An 18988-nucleotide genomic window follows, 5' to 3' on the forward strand; every position below is an offset into this window, starting at 1 on the left:
TAAGTTAATCCTTTTTCTGCTCTTCTTGTTTTTGTGTTCCCTCTCAGATAAACATGAATTAATAACACAATCGATACCATCAATGAGAGACTCAACCGCTCCAACCATATATTTCAGAATAAACAAAGAATGCAAAACTTCAAATGCAGACTTTCACTTGTCATCACGGGACACGGGCATGATGCTGAAAGTGCCAAGACCATGCTGGGCACAGAGTCGGAAGCTAGATACAAAGAGAGTGGAGAGAGGATGGGCAAAGAGGAGAAAGGGAAATTTGTCAGAGGACCTGGCACAGGGAGAAAAGGAAATCCAAATTCTGTTCTTTCAGGCACTGGTCAATAAACAACCCAAATATCACACAAGTATCAAACGTAAAAAATTGGAAAAGAAGGTTGAAGAGGTGTTTCCTTTCACAGTTAATTTTAATGAAGACATTTCACTGGATAAATTCAAACAGAAATGTTCATAAGCTGGAAGAGTAGATTCTGAAGACAGTGTAAAATCTGCGGGGCGGGGGGGGGCAGGTGGTGAAGAGCACCACAGCACAATTAATATGCGCTGCACGTTTTTTGTGATTTGATGGATTCTCCTATTTTGTCCCCTGTTGTCACTGGGTCACGGACGGGGCTATGGACGCAGGCATTCTCCTGGGACCAAGGTAATTACGCTCTGCCCTATTTTATTGTGTCCTTAGGTAGAGATGTCCGGCCTCCACCCGTGGCCTGATTCTTTCCTAGAGCCTTACTGCATAGTGGGAAACAAAGGGAGGGGAAAATCAAGCCTGTTCCCCTCCACTCCATGGCACCCATGTATTGATGCATTGTATTGGCTCCACCCTGCAAATAAATACTGCTTAAGGGAACAGTTCAGAATGGCAGCTAAAAACACACCAGAAATATTTATCGATACTACTTCATAATCCAGCATAGAAGGAAAATCAACATAGATGCACAAGACTGATTGATGACCAGTGCATCAGCGAAGTACATCATCTCGCCAGTATCCATCCACCTCCTTGAGATATAGTGCAGTGTCATGAGCAGTTTGTCCTGACAGAGGTGGGAGATTCAGGCTAGCTGAGCTGCTTAGGTCTAACGTCATTCCCCATTGATGGTCTCCTTCTCCGTCAAGTCCCAGCTATCACTCAAATGGTTCACAATCTCCCAACTTCCCGAAGAATCCATTTGATGCCTTCGAGAAACCCGACAAGAGACTCTGCATCAGTATCATGTGCCTAATCAAATAAATAACCGGAAATGGAGGGAGCTGTTAGTTCACACACACTGACGACAAAGGTACACTCATCTAACCTGTTGACAATCTGCATTATTTGGAGCTTGCCGGTGATAACTAGCTTTCTCCCCAGGTAACAGGTGCAGCAGGCGGTTAAGAAGGCAAATGGTATGTTGGCCTTCATAGCAAGAAGGTTCGAGTACAGGAACAAGGATATCTTGCTGCAGTTGTACAGGGCCTTGGTGAGACCACATCTTGAGGATTGTGTGCAGTTTTGGTCGCCTTATCTGAGGAAGGATGTTCTTGCCATGGAGGGAGTTCAGCGAAGATTCACCAGGCTGATACCTGGGATGGCAGGAATGACGCATGAGGAGAGATTAGGTCGATTGGGCTTATACTCGCTGGAGTTTAGAAGAATGAGAGGGGATCTCATTGAAACTTATAAAATTCTGACAGGACTGGACAGACTAGATGCAGGAAGGATGTTCCCGAAGGCTGGGGAGTCCAAAAGGGAGGAATCACTGTAATACAGAGAAATGATATTGGGTCAAAAGATCAGGATAATGAAACAGTTTGGGTGGAGGTAAGGAATAATAAGGGGAAAAAAACACTAGTGGGCGTAGTCTATAGGCCTCCGAAGAGTGGCAACTCTGTTGGACGGAGTATCAATCAGGAAATAGTTGAGGCTTGTAATAAGGGAACATCTATAATTATGGGGGATTTTAACTATCATATTAATTGGACAAATCAAATTGGGCAGGGCTGCCTTGAGGATGAGTTAATTGAGTGTATTAGGGATGGATTTCTTGAGCAGTATGTAACTGAACCGACCAGGGGGCAAGCAACCTTAGATCTGGTCCTGTGTAACGAGACAGGATTAATTAAAAATGTCCTAGTAAAGGATCCCCTTGGACATAACATGGTTGAATTCCATATTCAATTCGAGGGTGAGAAGGTTGGATCTCAAACAAGCGTGCTAAGCTTGAATAAAGGAGACTATGAAGGTATGAGAGCGGAATTGAGTAGAGTGGATTGGGAAAATAGATTAAAGGGTAAGACGATACATGATCAGTGGTGTACATTTAAGGAGTTATTTTACAACTTTCAAAAAAAATATATTCCACTGAGAAGAAAAGGGTGTAAAAGAAAAGACAGCCATCTGTGGCTAAGTAAAGAAATTAAGGATAGTATTCGACTAAAAACAAGGGCATATAAGGTAGCCAAATCTAGTGGGAGGATAGAGGATTGGGAAAACTTTAAAAGAGAGCAAAAAATGACAAAAAGATTAAGAAAGGGAAGATAGATTATGAAAGTAAATTAGCAAAAAATATAAAAACAGATAGTAAGAGTTTTTATAGTTATATAAAAAGAAAAAGGGTGGCTAAAGTAAATGTTGGTCCCTTAGAGGATGAGACCGGGAAATTAATGGTGGGAAATATGGAGATGGCAAAAACACTGAATGAATATTTTATATCACTCTTTACAGTAGAAGACACTAAGAATATCCCAACACTGGACAAACAGGGGGCTAAAGGGGGGGAGGAGCTAAACACGATCAAAATCACTAAGGAAGTGGTACTCGGTAAAATAATGGGACTCAAGCCGGATAAATCACCTGGACCTGATTGCTTACATCCTAGGGTCTTGAGGGAAGTGGCGGTAGGGATTGTGGATGCATTGGTAATAATTTTCCAAAACTCCCTGGACTCGGCAAAGCTCCCGGCAGACTGGAAAACTGCTAATGTAACACCCTTATTTAAAAAAGGCAGTAGACAGAAGGCTGGAAACTATAGACCGGTTAGCCTAACATCTGTGGTAGGTAAAATTTTGGAGTCCATTATTAAGGAGACAGTAACAGGACATTTGGATAATCATAATTTAATAAGACAAAGTCAGCATGGTTTTATGAAGGGGAAGTCATGTTTGACAAATTTGCTGGAGTTCTTTGAGGAAGTAACATATAGGGTGGATAAAGGGGAACCAGTGGACGTAGTGTATTTAGACTTCCAAAAGGCATTTGATAAGGTGCCACACAAAAGATTATTGCTTAAGATAAAAAATCACGGGATTGGGGGTAATATTCTGGCATGGATAGAGGATTGGCTATCTAACAGAAGGCAGAGAGTTGGGATAAATGGTTCATTCTCAGACTGGCAATCAGTAACTAGTGGTGTTCCGCAGGGGTCAGTGCTGGGTCCCCAACTCTTTACAATCTATATTAACGATTTGGAGGAGGGGACCGAGTGTAACATATCAAAGTTTGCAGATGATACTAAGATGGGAGGGAAAGTAGTGAGTGAGGAGGACATAAAAAACCTGCAAGGGGACATAGACAGGCTAAGTAAGTGGGCAGAGATTTGGCAGATGGAATACAATACTGGAAAGTGTGAGGTTATGCACTTTGGCAGGAAAAATCATAGAGCAAGTTATTATCTTAATGGCAAGAAACTGGAAAGTACTGCAGTACAAAGGGATCTGGGGGTCCTGGTGCACGAAACTCAAAAAGTTAGTATGCAGGTGCAGCAGGTGATCAAGAAGGCCAATGGAATGTTGGCTTTTATTGCTAGGGGGATAGAATATAAAAACAGCGAGGTATTGCTGCAGTTATACAAGGTATTGGTGAGACCGCACCTGGAATACTGCATACAGTTTTGGTGTCCATACTTAAGAAAAGACATACTTGCTCTCGAGGCAGGACAAAGAAGGTTCACTCGGTTAATCCCGGGGATGAGGGGGTGGACATATGAGGAGAGGTTGAGTAGATTGGGACTCTACTCATTGGAGTTCAGAAGAATGAGAGGCGATCTTATTGAAACATATAAGATTGTGAAGGGGCTTGATCGGGTGGATGCGGTGAGGATGTTTCCAATGATGGGTGAAACTAGAACTGGGGGCATAATCTTAGAATAAGGGGCTGCTCTTTCATAACTGAGATGAGGAGAAACATCTTCACTCACAGGGTAGTAGGTCTGTGGAATTTGCTGCCCCAGAAAGCTGTGGAAGCTACATCATTAAATAAATTTAAAACAGAAATAGACAGTTTCCTAGAAGTAAAGGGAATTAGGGGTTACAGGGAGCGGGCAGGAATTTGGACATGAGTCTAGGTTCGGAATGGTCATGGCCCTGTGGGTGGCGGGGCGGGCCAGGGGCCGTGTAGCCTGGTTCTGCTCCTACTTCTTGTGTTCTAATTCTGTGTTAGTCCTTCAAGAGTAAATTGGGCCTGTTCCTGACTTGGGTGGAGATCACCTTTTACAGAAGGTAAGTACTGCAGGAAATACAGGGACAGAGTGATCTCCTGGACGAGTTTCAATCGCCTAGATGGGTCGGAGAGGAATTTCCCAGATTTTTTCTCCCAAATTGGCCACTGTTTTTTTTTAATCTGGTTTTTCGCCTCTCCCGGGAGATCACATGGGTTCGGGTGGGATGGAGAGTGGAAGTAGATTTGAGGTTAGGATCAGATCAGCCATGATCTTATTGAATGGCGGAGCAGGCTCGAGGGGCCGACTGGCCTACTCCTGCTCCTATTTCTTATGTTCTGTTACTGGGGACATGGTTATAGAGGTCGGGAGTCCTGTTACTGGGGACATGGTTATAGGGGACGGGAGTCCTGTTACTGGGGACATGGTTATAGAGGACGGGAGTCCTGTTACTGGGGACATGGTTATAGAGGACGGGAGTCCTGTTACTGGGGACATGGTTATAGAGGACGGGAGTTCTGTTACTAGGGACATGGTTATAGAGGACGGATGTCCTGTTACTGGGGACATGTTTATAGAGGACGGGGTCCTGTTTCTAGGGACATGGTTATAGAGGACAGGAGTCCTGTTATTTGGGACATGGTTATAGAGGAGGAGTGAACAGCCATTTAAAGTCAAGATTTAAAATCCCATCACGCCAGGGTGAATTCAGTGTAATATAAATTGTGGGCAGGTAGCAGCAAATGCAACGAAGACCTTTGTTCAATTTGGGTTGCACCAGAATCATTCGGCTCCTTTTCTCACCAGATCCTTGATTTACACCTGACACAAGTCACAGGAGAGGTGAAAGTAGCTTCCGTCCTCAGGCAGCTGTCGGACGAGTGAGCAACAAGGATCCCGAGCAGCGCTGAGAGGCCCGAGCAGCGCTGGGCTCAACAGAGGTCAAAAGGAGCAACAAAAAACGGAATTTGATGCGGACGCATCCATCAGTACACTAAATACCGCACACAGGAAAATATCAACCAATTGTAACATCACTCCCCACTCATGAAAGACAATTAATACATGTTATATCACACTGCAAACATCACCTAGCCCGAGTCTGTACCCCTGGGTCAGTATCTACAGTCAGCCTGAGTCTGTACCCCTGGGTCAGTATCTACAGTCAGCCCCAGCCTGTACCCCTGGGTCAGTATCTACAGTCAGCCCCAGTCTGTACCCCTGGGTCAATATCTACAGTCAGCACCAGTCTGTACCACTGGGTCAGTATCTACAGTCAGCCCCAGTCTGTACCCCTGGGTCAATATCTACAGTCAGCCCCAGCCTGTACCCCTGGGTCAGTATCTACAATCAGCCCCAGCCTGTACCCCTGGGTCAGTATCTACAGTCAGCCCCAGTCTGTCCCCCTGGGTCAATATCTACAGTCAGCTCCAGCCTGTACCCCTGGGTCAGTATCTACAGTCAGCCCCAGCCTGTACCACTGGGTCAGTATCTACAATCAGCCCCAGCCTGTACCCCTGGGTCAGTATCTACAGTCAGCCCCAGTCTGTACCCCTGGGTCAGTATCTACAGTCAGCTCCAGCCTGTACACCTGGGTCAGTATCTACAGTCAGCTCCAGTCTGTACCCCTGGGTCAGTATCTACAGTCAGCCCCAGCCTGTACCCCTGGGTCAGTATCTACTGTCAGCCCCAGTCTGTACCCCTGGGTCAGTATCTACAGTCAGCCCCAGCCTGTACCCCTGGGTCAGTATGTACAGTCAGCCCCAGTCTGTACCCCTGGGTCCGTATCTACAGTCAGCCCCAGTCTGTGCCCCTGGGTCAGTATCTACAGTCAGCTCCAGCCTGTACCCCTGGGTCAGTATCTACAGTCAGTCCCAGTCTGTACCACTGGGTCAGTATCTACAGTCAGCTCCAGCCTGTACCCCTGGGTCAGTATCTACAGTCAGCCCCAGTCTGTACCCCTGGGTCAGTATCTACAGTCAGCCCCAGTCTGTACCCCTGGGTCAATATCTACAGTCAGCCCCAGTCTGTACCCCTGGGTCAGTATCTACAGTCAGCCCGAGTCTGTACCCCTGGGTCAGTAGCTACAGTCAGCCCCAGTCTGTACCCCTGGGTCAGTATCTACAGTCAGCTCCAGCCTGTACCCCTGGGTCAGTATCTACAGTCAGCACCAGTCTGTACCCCTGGGTCAGTATCTACAGTCAGCCCCAGCCTGTACCCCTGGGTCAGTATCCACAGTCAGCACCAGTCTGTACCCCTGGGTCAGTATCTGCAGTCAGCCCCAGTCTGTACCCCTGGGTCAATATCTACAGTCAGCCCCAGCCTGTACCCCTGGGTCAGTATCTACAGTCAGCCCCAGTCTGTACCCCTGGGTCAGTATCTACAGTCAGCCCCAGTCTGTACCCCTGGGTCAGTATCTACAGTCAGCACCAGCCTGTACCCCTGGGTCAGTATCTACAGTCAGCCCCAGCCTGTACCCCTGGGTCAGTATCTACAGTCATCCCCAGTCTGTACCCCTGGGTCAGTATCTACAGTCAGCACCAGCCTGTACCCCTGGGTCAGTATCTACAGTCAGCCCCAGTCTGTACCCCTGGGTCAATATCTACAGTCAGCCCCAGTCAGTACCCCTGGGTCAATATCTACAGTCAGCCCCAGTCTGTACCCCTGGGTCAGTATCTACAGTCAGCTCCAGTCTGTACCCCTGGGTCAGTATCTACAGTCAGCCCCAGTCTGTACCCCTGGGTCAGTATCTACAGTCAGCCCCAGTCTGTACCCCTGGGTCAGTATCTACAGTCAGCCCCAGCCTGTACCCCTGGGTCAGTATCTACAGTCAGCCCCAGCCTGTACCCCTGGGTCAGAATCTACAGTCAGCCCCAGCCTGTACCCTTGGGTCAGTATCTACAGTCAGCTCGAGCCTGTACCCCTGGGTCAGTATCTACAGTCAGCCCCAGACTGTACCTCTGGGTCAGTATCTACAGTCAGCCCCAGTCTGTACCCCTGGGTCAGTATCTACAGTCAGCACCAGCCTGTACCCCTGGGTCAGTATCTACAGTCAGCCCCAGCCTGTACCCCTGGGTCAGTATCTACAGTCAGCCCCAGCCTGTACCCCTGGGTCAGTATCTAAAGTCAGCCCCAGTCTGTACCCCTGGGTCAGTATCTACAGTCAGCACCAGTCTGTACCCCTGGGTCAGTATCTACAGTCAGCCCCAGCCTGTACCCCTGGGTCAGTATCTACAGTCAGCCCCAGTCTGTACCCCTGGGTCAATATCTACAGTCAGCCCCAGTCTGTACCCCTGGGTCAATATCTACAGTCAGCCCCAGCCTGTACCCCTGGGTCAGTATCTACAGTCAGCCCGAGTCTGTACCCCTGGGTCAGTATCTACAGTCAGCCCCAGTCTGTACCCCTGGGTCAGTATCTACAGTCAGCACCAGTCTGTACCCCTGGGTCAGTATCTACAGTCAGCCCCAGTCTGTACCCCTGGGTCAGTATCTACAGTCCGCCCCAGTCTGTACCCCTGGGTCAGTATCTACAGTCAGCCCCAGCCTGTACCCCTGGGTCAGTATCTACAGTCAGCCCCAGTCTGTACCCCTGGGTCAGTAACTACAGTCAGCCCCAGTCTGTACCCCTGGGTCAGTATCTACAGTCAGCCCCAGTCTGTACCCCTGGGTCAGTATCTACAGTTAGCCCCAGTCTGTACCCCTGGGTCAGTATCTACAGTCAGCCCCAGTCTGTACCCCTGGGTCAGTATCTACAGTCAGCCCCAGCCTGTACCCCTGGGTCAGAATCTACAGTCAGCCCCAGTCTGTACCCCTGGGTCAGTATCTACAGTCAGCTCCAGCCTGTACCCCTGGGTCAGTATCTACAGTCAGCTCCAGCCTGTACCCCTGGGTCAGTATCTACAGTCAGCCCCAGCCTGTACCCTTCGGTCAGTATCTACAGTCAGCCCCAGCCTGTACCCCTGGGTCAATATCTACAGTCAGCCCCAGTCTGTACCCCTGGGTCAGTATCTACAGTCAGCCCCAGCCTGTACCCCGGGTCAGTATCTACAATCAGCCCCAGTCTGTAGCCCCTGGGTCAGTATCTACAGTCAGCCCCAGTCTGTACCCCTGTGTCAGTATCTACAGTCAGCTCCAGTCTGTACCCCTGGGTCAGTATCTACAATCAGCCCCAGTCTGTACCCCTGGGTCAGTATCTACAGTCAGCACCAGCCTGTACCCCTGGGTCAGTATCTACAGTCAGCTCCAGCCTGTACCCCTGGGTCAGTATCTACTGTCAGCCCCAGTCTGTACCCTTGGGTCAGTATCTACAGTCAGCCCCAGTCTGTACCCCTGGGTCAATATCTACAGTCAGCCCGAGTCTGTACCCCTGCGTCAGTATCTACAGTCAGCCCCAGTCTGTACCCCTGGGTCAGTATCTACAGTCAGCTCCAGCCTGTACCCCTGGGTCAGTATCTACAGTCAGCCCCAGCCTGTACCCCTGTGTCAGTATCTACAGTCAGCCCCAGCCTGTACCCCTGGGTCAAAATCTACAGTCAGAACAAATATTTCTGATGTCAACATTGAGGCTCACTGTTTCCCCCTCAAACAAAACGTGACTCTCATCAATACCCTACTGTCACTCGAATCTACACTCTGCCTCGCCCACCGCCGGCCCCGCCCAACACCCGCCTCACACCCACAATCGGCCTCACCCTCAATCAGTCGCTCTGAATCGGGCAGCTTCTTGAACAGTTTGTGAAAGTCTTCGTTCCGCTGTTTGTATGTGGGGCTCAACACCTGGAAGAAAGATACAATTTCTCCAGAGGAATATCTGGATCAAACACCGCTCTTCCTATCCAATCAACCTTATTACAAATACGTACACAGCTGTCAAGTCACTGAAAATGCAGGCTCTAAAATGGTTTCCATGCATCTTGCAATATGAAGGAGACACACAGTTCAATCCTTCTCCTTTTTGGAAAACTAATGGAATATGTAACAGAAATCAAAGCAAACCTCAGACTTAGCATGACTGAGCGACGTTAATTTAAGCAGGATGGCAATTAAAAGAAATGAACATCCAACTGGAGTCACGAGAAGCGCGATCACAGCACATTAACTGCAGTGACCATCTCTCAGCCCATCGGCCAGTTAGCGCACAAGATCCCACAAACAATATTCTGTTTTAGCGATGTTGATTGAGGGATAAATATTGGCCCCAGGACAACTGGACAACATCCTGCGCTTCTTCGAAATAGTGGCTGCGGGAACTTTTGCATCCACCTGAAATGGCAGGCGGGGCCCTCGTGTTAACGTCTCATCCGAAAGACTGCAACTCCGACAGTGCAGCACTCCCTCAGTGCAGCCCCTCCGACAGTGCGGCGCTCCCTCAGTACTGCGCTCCCTCAGTACTGCCCCTCCAACAGTGTGGCACTCCCTCAGTACTGCCCATCCGACAGTGCGGCGCTCCCTCAGTACTGCCCCTCCGACAGTGCGGTGCTCCCTCAGTACTGCGCTCCCTCAGTACTGCCCCTCCGACAGTGCGGCACTCCCTCAGTACTGCCCCCCCTCAGTACTGCCCCTCCGACAGTGCGGTGCTCCCTCAGTACTGCCCCTCCGACAGTGCGGCGCTCCCCCAGTACTGCCCCTCCAACAGTGCGGCTCTCCCTCAGTACTGCCCCTCCGACAGTGTGGCACTCCCTCAGTACTGAGCCTCCAACAGTGCGGCGCTCCCTCAGTACTGACCCGCCAACAGTGTGGCACTCCCTCAGTACCGCCCCTCCGACAGTGCGGCACTCCCTCAGTGCTGCCCCTCCGACAGTGCAGCGCTCCCTCAGTACTGCCCCTCCGACAGTGCAGTGCTCCCTCAGTACTGCCCCTCCGACAGTGCGCTGCTCCCTCAGTACTGCCCCTCCGACAGTGCAGCGCTCCCTCAGTACTGCCCCTCCGACAGTGCGGTGCTCCCTCAGTATTACCCCTCCGACAGTGCGGCACTCCCTCAGTACTGACCCTCCGACAGTGTGGCACTCCCTCAGTACCGCCCCTCCGACAGTGCGGCACTCCCTCAGTGCTGCCCCTCCATCAGTGCGGCGCTCCCTCAGTACTGCCCCTCCGACAGTGCGGTGCTCCCTCAATACTGCCCCTCCGACAGTGCAGCGCTCCCTCAGTGCTGCCCCTCCGACAGTGCGGTGCTCCCTCAGTGCTGCCCCTCCGACAGTGCGGTGCTCCCTCAGTACTGCCCCTCCGACAGTGCAGCGCTCCCTCAGTACTACCCCTCCGACAGTGCGGCGCTCCCTCAGTACTGCCCCTCCGACAGTGCGGTCCTCCCTCAGTACTGCCCCTCCGACAGTGCGGCGCTCCCTCAGTACTACCCCTCCGACAGTGCGGTCCTCCCTCAGTACTGCACTTATTTACTCATCAATAAGTGATTAGCTGGGATCTACTCTTCTCTAATCAGATCTATATAAGGAAAGTGGAATGGTGCCTGGCGTAGAGCCCAGCACACACCTATCGGGCCTGGGATTGTATCCAGTCTAGACCAAGAAAATTGCCCCTATTTATTTGGTATCCAGGAATCCCAAGGGAAATGAGATCCAGAGATTTCAGTATGGCTCTTTTTAGGCAAAAGTTCGAAGGCTCTGCCATTTCCTTTGGCAAGGCCCTCCTTGACTTGGGCTCTGCTGCTCTTCCTTCTGGCCAGTGCCAGCTTTAGATTTCACCCTCTGACCCATCGGACAATCTCAGCTCAGGGGCTCCCGGTTCTCTAGATTCCATGCAGATGACGTGATGGATTCTCTCAAATGTGAGACACATTGATGAGAACATATGTCCAGAAAGGACAAGAAAGAGATACTGGCGTGTCTTGCAGCAGCATTAGTTAATCCCACCGTGACACACAATTCCACAGCAATGGTTCTCGAACTGTAATTTAACAATAGCACAAACCAACGCAAGGCAACACAGACATAAAACACAGAATTAAAAATCAAGAATTGCACTTTATACTCACGTTGTACCAGCTCTGCATTTTCTGGAAGATAAAAGAAAAGAAAATATAAATCTGTGATTGATAAGTGTTTAAGGAAGAGGGGAAAGGTTTGGATTACAGAGCAAATAGCAGGAGCGGGGAAAAGATGGGATTATAGATCAAATAGCAGGAGAGGGGAAAGGATTGGAGTCAAAAGCACGTAAGTGGTAAAAAAAGTGAACAACTTCCTCACAAACATTATTGAACACAATGTGAGAAATGGCGCAGATGTGTCACACACCATCCTGTCTATATATCGCCATTCCTTTATCGTCGCTGGGTCGAAATCCTGGAACTCCCTCCCTAACAGCACTGTGGGAGCACCTTCACCACACGGACTGCAGCGGTTCAAGGCGGCGGCTCACCGCCACCTTCTCAAGGGGCAATTAGGGATGGGCAATAAATGCCGGCCTTGCCAGCGACACCTGCAACCCGGGTGTTAGATCAAGGTAATTTCAGTGGACCACACTGATCTGAGGTCAACACACCAAAATTAAAGTTTGCAAGTCCGGTGGTAATAAAGGGGGCGGGTACATCTGCTGCGGTATAAAGCCAGCCATTTTGAACATCCTTGTTAGTTGGATAAAGGAAGTCAAACAGTGTAAATCAAGTGATGCAATAAATCGACTATTTAAAACTTACCACCGGACTCGCAAACTTTAATTTTAGTGTGTTGACCTCAGATCAGTGTGGTCCACTGAAATTACCTTGATCTAACACCGGGAATTAATAAAAAATATCTGATTTACATAAGAAATATGAGCACAAGTCAGACATACAGCAGCCCCTCGAGCCTGCTCCGCCATTCAATGAGATCACGGCTGATCATCGACCTCAACTCCACTTGGCCGCCCAATCCCCATATCCCTCGATTCCCCGAGAGTCCAACAATCTCTCGATCTCAGCCTTGAATATACTCAACGACTCAGCCTCCACAGCCCTCTGGGGCAGAGAATTCCAAAGATTCACCAAAGTCAAGAAATTTCTCAGCTCTGTCCTAAATAGCCGACCTCTTATCCCGAGACGATGACCCCTACTTCTAGACTGTCCAGCAGGGGAAACAGCCTCTCATCATCTACCCTGTCAAGCCGTATAATAATTTTATATGTTTCAATGAGATCACCTTTCATTCTTCTAAACTCCAGAGAGTATCGGTCCAATCTACTCAATCTCTCCTCATAGGACAGTCCTCTCATCCCAGAATCAGTCTAGTAGCCTCTTACTGTGTGTCCTGGATATACTTAGTACTTGTTAAGGTGCCTTCTACCTCTGCTAGGTAAAGATTACAACGAGAGAGGACAAAGAGAATCTTCTTCTGACTAATCAACAAGAATTTAAGAGATGCTGAGAGAATCTGCCGAGAGATGTGCCAAGCACCTTCTATAGCTGGTATTCCTTTTGGACTTCTGAGGGAGCTATTATTTGCTGCAAAGGACAATGTATTCAGAGTCTGAGACAGCTTTCCTGCCCAGTGCCGAGAGTAGGTGGTAAATACGCTGGCTTCTTACCCGCGAGTTCTTGCTGTTGCACCCGGGAGTGGAGTGGCTGTACTGGTTGCCACAGGACAACCTTTCTGAGGAGCTATCTGAACCCTTCTCCAGCACACTTTCCCCGTCCGTGGCCTTCGGGCAGAGTGGCAGCCGCTTGCGTAGCGCCGGCGAGCTGGTAGGAGTGCTCCTTGCGGAGTTACTGGCAGTGCAGCTGTGGAGAGAATGGGAACAGTTAACGGAGCTGGATTGCAGGAGGCAGAGCAACACACCAATATCCAAGAACCTCAGTCTCTCTGCACTCTCTGCACTCCTGTCCCAAACGGCAGATTCTTCCCTCTCCACCAGACCCCCGCCCATCAACCTCTCCCTCTCTCCCCACCCCCATCAACCTCACCCTCTCTCCCCACCCCCATCAACCTCTCCACTCACCCCCCCCACCCCATCAACCTCTCCCCACACTCCCCCCACATCAACCACTCCCTCTCACCCCCCCCATCAACCTCTCCCACTCTCCCCCCCCATCAACCTCTCCCTCTCTCCCCCCCCCACCCCCATCAACCTCTCCCTCCTCCCCCCCCACACCCCTATCAACCTCTCCCTCTCTCCCCCCCATCAACCTCTCCCACTCACCCCCCCCCCACCACCCCATCAACCTCTCCCTCTCACCCCCCCCACCCCCATCAACCTCTCCCTCTCCCCCCCCATCAACCTCTCCCCTCTCCCCCCCACCCCCCATCAACCTCTCCCTCTCTCCCCCCCATCAACCTCTCCCTCTCTCCCCCCCACCCCCCATCAACCCTCCCTCACTCCCCCCCCACCCCCATCAACCTCTCCCTCCTCCCTCTCACCCCCCCATCAACCTCTCCCTCCTCCCTCTCTCCCCCCCATCAACCTCTCCCTCTCTCCCCTCCCCACCCATCAACATCTCCCTCTCCCCCCCCCCGCCCCCATCAACCTCTCCCTCTCACCCCCCCCCCATCAACCACTCCCTCTCTCCCCCCCACCCCCATCAACCTCTCCCTCTCTCCCCCCACCCCCATCAGCCTCTCCCACCTCCCCTCTCTCCCCCCCCAACAACCTCTCCCTCCTCCCTCACTCCCCCCCCATCAACCTCTCCCTCTCTCCCCCCCATCAAACTCTCCCTCTCTCCCCTCCCCGCCCATCAACCTATCCCTCTCCCACCCCACCCCCATCAACCTCTCCCTCTCTCCCCCCCATCAACCTCTCCCTCTCTCCCCCCCACCCCCATCAGCCTCTCCCTCTCTCCCCCCCCACCCTCACCAACCTCTCCCTCTCTCCCCCCCACCCCCATCAACCTCTCCCTCCTCCCTCTCTCCCCCCCATCAACCTCTCCCTCCTCCCTCTCTCCCCACCCCCATCAACCTCTCCCTCTCTCCCCACCCCCATCAACCTCTCCCTCTCTCCCCACCCCCATCAACCCTCTCCCTCTCTCCCCACCCCATCAACCTCTCCCTCTCTCCCCCCCCGCCCCCATCAACCTCTCCCTCCTCCCTCTCTCACCCCCCCATCAACCTCTCCCTCTCTCCCCACCCCCATCAACCTCTCCCTCTCTCCCCCTCCCCCATCAACCTCTCCCTCTCTCCCCACCCCATCAACCTCTCCCTCTCCCCCCACCCCCATCAACCTCTCCCTCTCTCCCCCCCACAATCAACCTCTCCCTCTCTCCCCACCCCATCAACCTCTCCCTCTCTCCCCTCCCCGCCCATCAACCTCTCCCCTCTCCCTCCCTCCCCCCATCAACCTCTCCCTCTCTCCCCCCCGCCCATCAACCTCTCCCTCTCTCCCCACCCCATCAATCTCTCCCTCTCTCCCCCCCCGCCCATCAACCTCTCCCTCTCTCCCCACCCCATCAACCTCTCCCTCTCTACCCCCCCCCGCCCATCGACCTCTCCCTCTCCCCCCCACCCCCATCAACCTCTCCCTCTCTCCCGCCCCCATCAACCTCTCCCTCTCTCCCCCCCTGCCCATCAACCTCTCCCTCTCCCCACCCCCATCAACGTCTCCCTCTCTCCCTCCCCATCAACCTCTCCCTCTCCCCCCCATCAACCTCTCCCTCTCTCCCCCCCATCAACCTCTCCCTCTCTCCCCCCCAATCAACCTCTCCCTCTCTCCCCTCCAATCAACCTCTCCCTCTCTCCCCCCCATCAATCTCTCCCTCTCTCCCCACCCATCAACCTCTCCCTCTCTCCCCCCAACAACCTCTCCCTCTCTCCCCCCCCATCAACCCCTCCCTCTCTCCCCACCCATCAACCTCTCCCTCTCTCCCCCCAACAACCTCTCCCTCTCTCCCCACCCCATCAACCTCTCCCTCTCTCCCCCCCATCAACCTCTCACTCTCTCCCCCCAACAACCTCTCCCTCTCTACCCCCCCATCAACCTCTCCCTCTCTCCCCCCAACAACCTCTCCCTCTCTCCCCCCAACAACCTCTCCCTCTCTCCCCCCCATCAACCTCTCCCTCTCTCCCCACCCATCAACCTCTCCCTCTCTCCCCCCAACAACCTCTCCCTCTCTCCCCCCCATCAACCCCTCCCTCTCTCCCCCACCCATCAATCTCTCCCTCTCTCCCCCCAACAACCTCTCCCTCTCCCCCCACCCATTAACCTCTCCCTCTCTCCCCCCCATCAACCTCTCCCTCTCTCCCCCCAACAACCTCTCCCACTCTCCCCCCCATCAACCTCTCCCTCTCCCCCCAATCAACCTCTCGCTCTCCCCCCCACCAACCTCTCCCTCTCCCCCCCGACCATCAACCTCTCCCTCTCTCCCCCCCATCAACCTCTCCCTCTGTCCCCACCCAACAACCTCTCCCTCTCCCCCCCAATCAACCTCTCCCTCTCCCCCACCCCCATCAACCTCTCCCTCTACCCCCCCCATCAACCTCTCCCTCCTGCCTCTCTCCCCCCCCATCAACCTCTCCCTCTCCCCCCCGATCAACCTCTCCCTCCTGCCTCTCTCCCCCCCATCAACCTCTCCCTCTCTCCCCCCCATCAACCTCTCTCTCTCCCTCTCTCCCCCCCAATCAACCTCTCCCTCTCTCCCCACCCCCATCAACCTCTCCCTCTCTCCCCCCCATCAACCTCTCTCTCTCTCCCCCCCACCCCCATCAACCTCTGCCTCTCTCCCCCCCACCCCCATCAACCTCTCCCTCTCTCCCCCCCACCCCCATCAACCTCTCCCTCTCTCCCCCCCCATCAACCTCTCCCTCTCTCCCCCCCCCATCAACCTCTCCCTCTCTCCCACCCACCCCCATCAACCTCTCCCCCCCCATCAACCTCTCCCTCTCTCCCCCCCCACCCCCCATCAACCTCTCCCTCTCTCCCCCCAACCCCATCAACCTCTCCCTCTCTCCCCCCACCCCATCAACCTCTCCCTCCTCCCTCTCTCCACCCCCATCAACCTCTCCCTCCTCCCTCTCTTCCCCCCATCAACCTCTCCCTCTCTCCCCTCCCCGCCCATCAACCTCTCCCTCTCCCCCCCGCCCCCATCAACCTCTCCCTCTCTCCCCCTTCAACCTCTCCCTCTCTCCCCCCCCACCCCCATCAACCTCTCCCTCTCTCCCCCCCACCCCCACCAACCTCTCCCGCTCTCCCCCCCACCCCCATCAACCTCTCCCTCCTCCCTCTCTCCCCCCCATCAACCTCTCCCTCCTCCCTCTCTCCCCCACCCCCATCAACCTCTCCCTCTCTCCCCCCCACCCCCCATCAATCTCTCCTCTCTCCCCACCCCCATCAACCTCTCCCCTCTCTCCCCACCCCCATCAACCTCTCCCTCTCTCCCCCATCAACCTCTCCCTCCTCCCTCTCTCACCCCCCCATCAACCTCTCCCTCTCTCCCCACCCCATCAACCTCTCCCTCTCTCCCCTCCCCCATCAACCTCTCCCTCTCTCCCCACCCCCATCAACCTCTCCCTCTCCCCCCACCCCATCAACCTCTCCCTCTCTCCCCCCCACAATCAACCTCTCCCTCTCTCCCCACCCCATCAACCTCTCCCTCTCTCCCCTCCCCGCCCATCAACCTCTCCCTCTCCCTCCCTCCCCCCCATCAACCTCTCCCTCTCTTCCCCCCCCCATCAACCTCTCCCACTCTCCCCACCCACATCAACCTCTCCCTCTCTCCCCCCGCCCATCAACCTCTCCCTCTCCCCCCCATCAGCATCCCCCTCTCTCCCCCCCCATCAACCTCTCCCTCTCTCCCCCCACATCAACCTCTCCCTCTCTCCCCCCCGCCCATCAACCTCTCCCTCTCTCCCCACCCCATCAACCTCTCCCTCTCTCCCCCCCTGCCCATCAACCTCTCCCTCTCTCCCCACCCCATCAACCTCTCCCTCTCTACCCCCCCCGCCCATCTACCTCTCCCTCTCCCCCCACCCCCATCAACCTCTCCCTCTCTCCCGCCCCCATCAACCTCTCCCTCTCTCCCGCCCCCATCAACCTCTCCCTCTCTCCCCCCCTGCCCATCAACCTCTCCCTCTCCCCACCCCCATCAACCTCTCCCAATTCACAATTCAGATCGCTTTATTGTCATGATAAGTTACATCTTATGTTGCCAAAGCATCAAAATACATTTATGGTTTAGCACATAAACGCAGTTCTATTCATACAGTGTATAAACAGGTATATCCCTGAGTGTATAAATATACATTTGCATTGTTTATATATATTCTTTTCTTAGTTTACTGGTTGTCCCTCTGTTCATGGCAAGCTGTAACATCGTGCGCCGCCAGTGTTATACAGCTTCTCTCCTCTCCCAGTAGGAATGGGAGTTTTTGGTTGTCATTCAGATTTCTGAAATCAGGGCATATTTGTGAGAATTTTTGGTAGAAATTCTCCCTGATGCCCTGATATTTTCCGCAGGCTGTGAGGAAGTGCATCTCTGTCTCCACTACTCCCTGACTGCAGTGAGAGCATATCCTATCTTCTCTTGGTAGCCTGGTCTGCCTGTGTCTGCCTTTTTCGATCGCTAGGCTATGTTCGCTAAGTCTGTACCTTGTCAAGGTTCTTCTCAGTTTGTTATCCTTTACCATGGTCAGGTAATCAGCTATGTTGTATTGTCTGTTTAGGGCCAAGTAGCAATTGAGTTTGCTTTGGGTTTTTGTTGTTTCTGCCCAATATGTCAGATATTTTTCCTTTTGCTTAGCGACGATTGTGTTGGGTCGAATTCTTTGTGTTACCCTGTCACTGTCCTGGGGCTGGTTATTGTTAGTATTGTTACTAGTTACTTCACTGAGTCCCAGGACTAGTTGACTGAGGGTATTCTTCTTTATGGTCAGCTCTTGGCATTTCAGGGCGTCGTAGTGATAGCATTGGGGATTGCTCATTTGTAGGTGATTCCAAAATTTGGTGGCTCTTTTTTGGATAGTGATTATTAATGGATATTGGCCTAGTTCCGCCCTGCATGCATTGAATACTGTTTTCCTTTGAGTCCGGAGGATACTTTTACAGAATTCTCTCCCCCCCATCAACCTCTCCCTCTCTCCCCCCCAATCAACCTCTCCCTCTCTCCCCCCCCATCAACCTCTCCCTCTCCCCCCCATCAACCTCTCCCTCTCTCCCCACCCATCAACCTCTCCCTCTCTCCCCCCAACAACCTCTCCCTCTCTCCCCCCATCAACCTCTCCCTCTCTCCCCCCCAATCAACCTCTCCCTCTCTCCCCTCCAAACAACCTCTCCCTCTCTCCCCCCCATCAATCTCTCCCTCTCTCCCCCCACATCAACCTCTCCCTCTCCCCCTGCCCCCATCAACCTCTCCCTCTCTCCCCCCCCATCAACCTCTCCCTCTCCCCCCCATCAACCTCTCCCTCTCTCCCCACCCATCAACCTCTCCCTCTCTCCCCCCAACAACCTCTCCCTCTCTCCCCCCCATCAACCTCTCCCGCTCTCCCCACCCATCAACCTCTCCCTCTCTCCCCCCAACAACCTCTCCCTCTCTCCCCACCCATCAACCTCTCCCTCTCTCCCCCCCCCATCAACCTCTCCCTCTCTCCCCCCAACAACCTCTCCCTCTCCCCCCCATCAACCTCTCCCTCTCTCCCCCCAACAACCTC

At 53.1% G+C, this 18988-nt stretch overlaps 1 protein-coding gene across 1 annotated transcript; it reads right to left on the reverse strand.

Annotated features, from left to right (window-relative positions):
• Positions 1-440: 440 nt before the first annotated feature.
• On the reverse strand, positions 441-13283 carry LOC147101974 (protein Aster-B-like). Its single transcript, XM_085965085.1, has 4 exons — positions 12945-13283; positions 11419-11439; positions 9122-9206; positions 441-1234 (listed from the first exon to the last, which is right to left on the reverse strand). The coding sequence occupies exons 1-4, from the start codon at positions 13281-13283 to the stop codon at positions 1227-1229; spliced, it is 453 nt and encodes a 150-aa protein (XP_085821211.1). The 3' UTR covers positions 441-1226.
• Between the last annotated feature and the right edge of the window lie 5705 nt (positions 13284-18988).

The sequence above is a fragment of the Somniosus microcephalus genome, chromosome 22 (assembly GCF_052327205.1).
Source record: "Somniosus microcephalus isolate GS21.2 chromosome 22, FLI_Smic_1.0, whole genome shotgun sequence".
NCBI classification, from domain to species: Eukaryota; Metazoa; Chordata; class Chondrichthyes; order Squaliformes; family Somniosidae; genus Somniosus; species Somniosus microcephalus.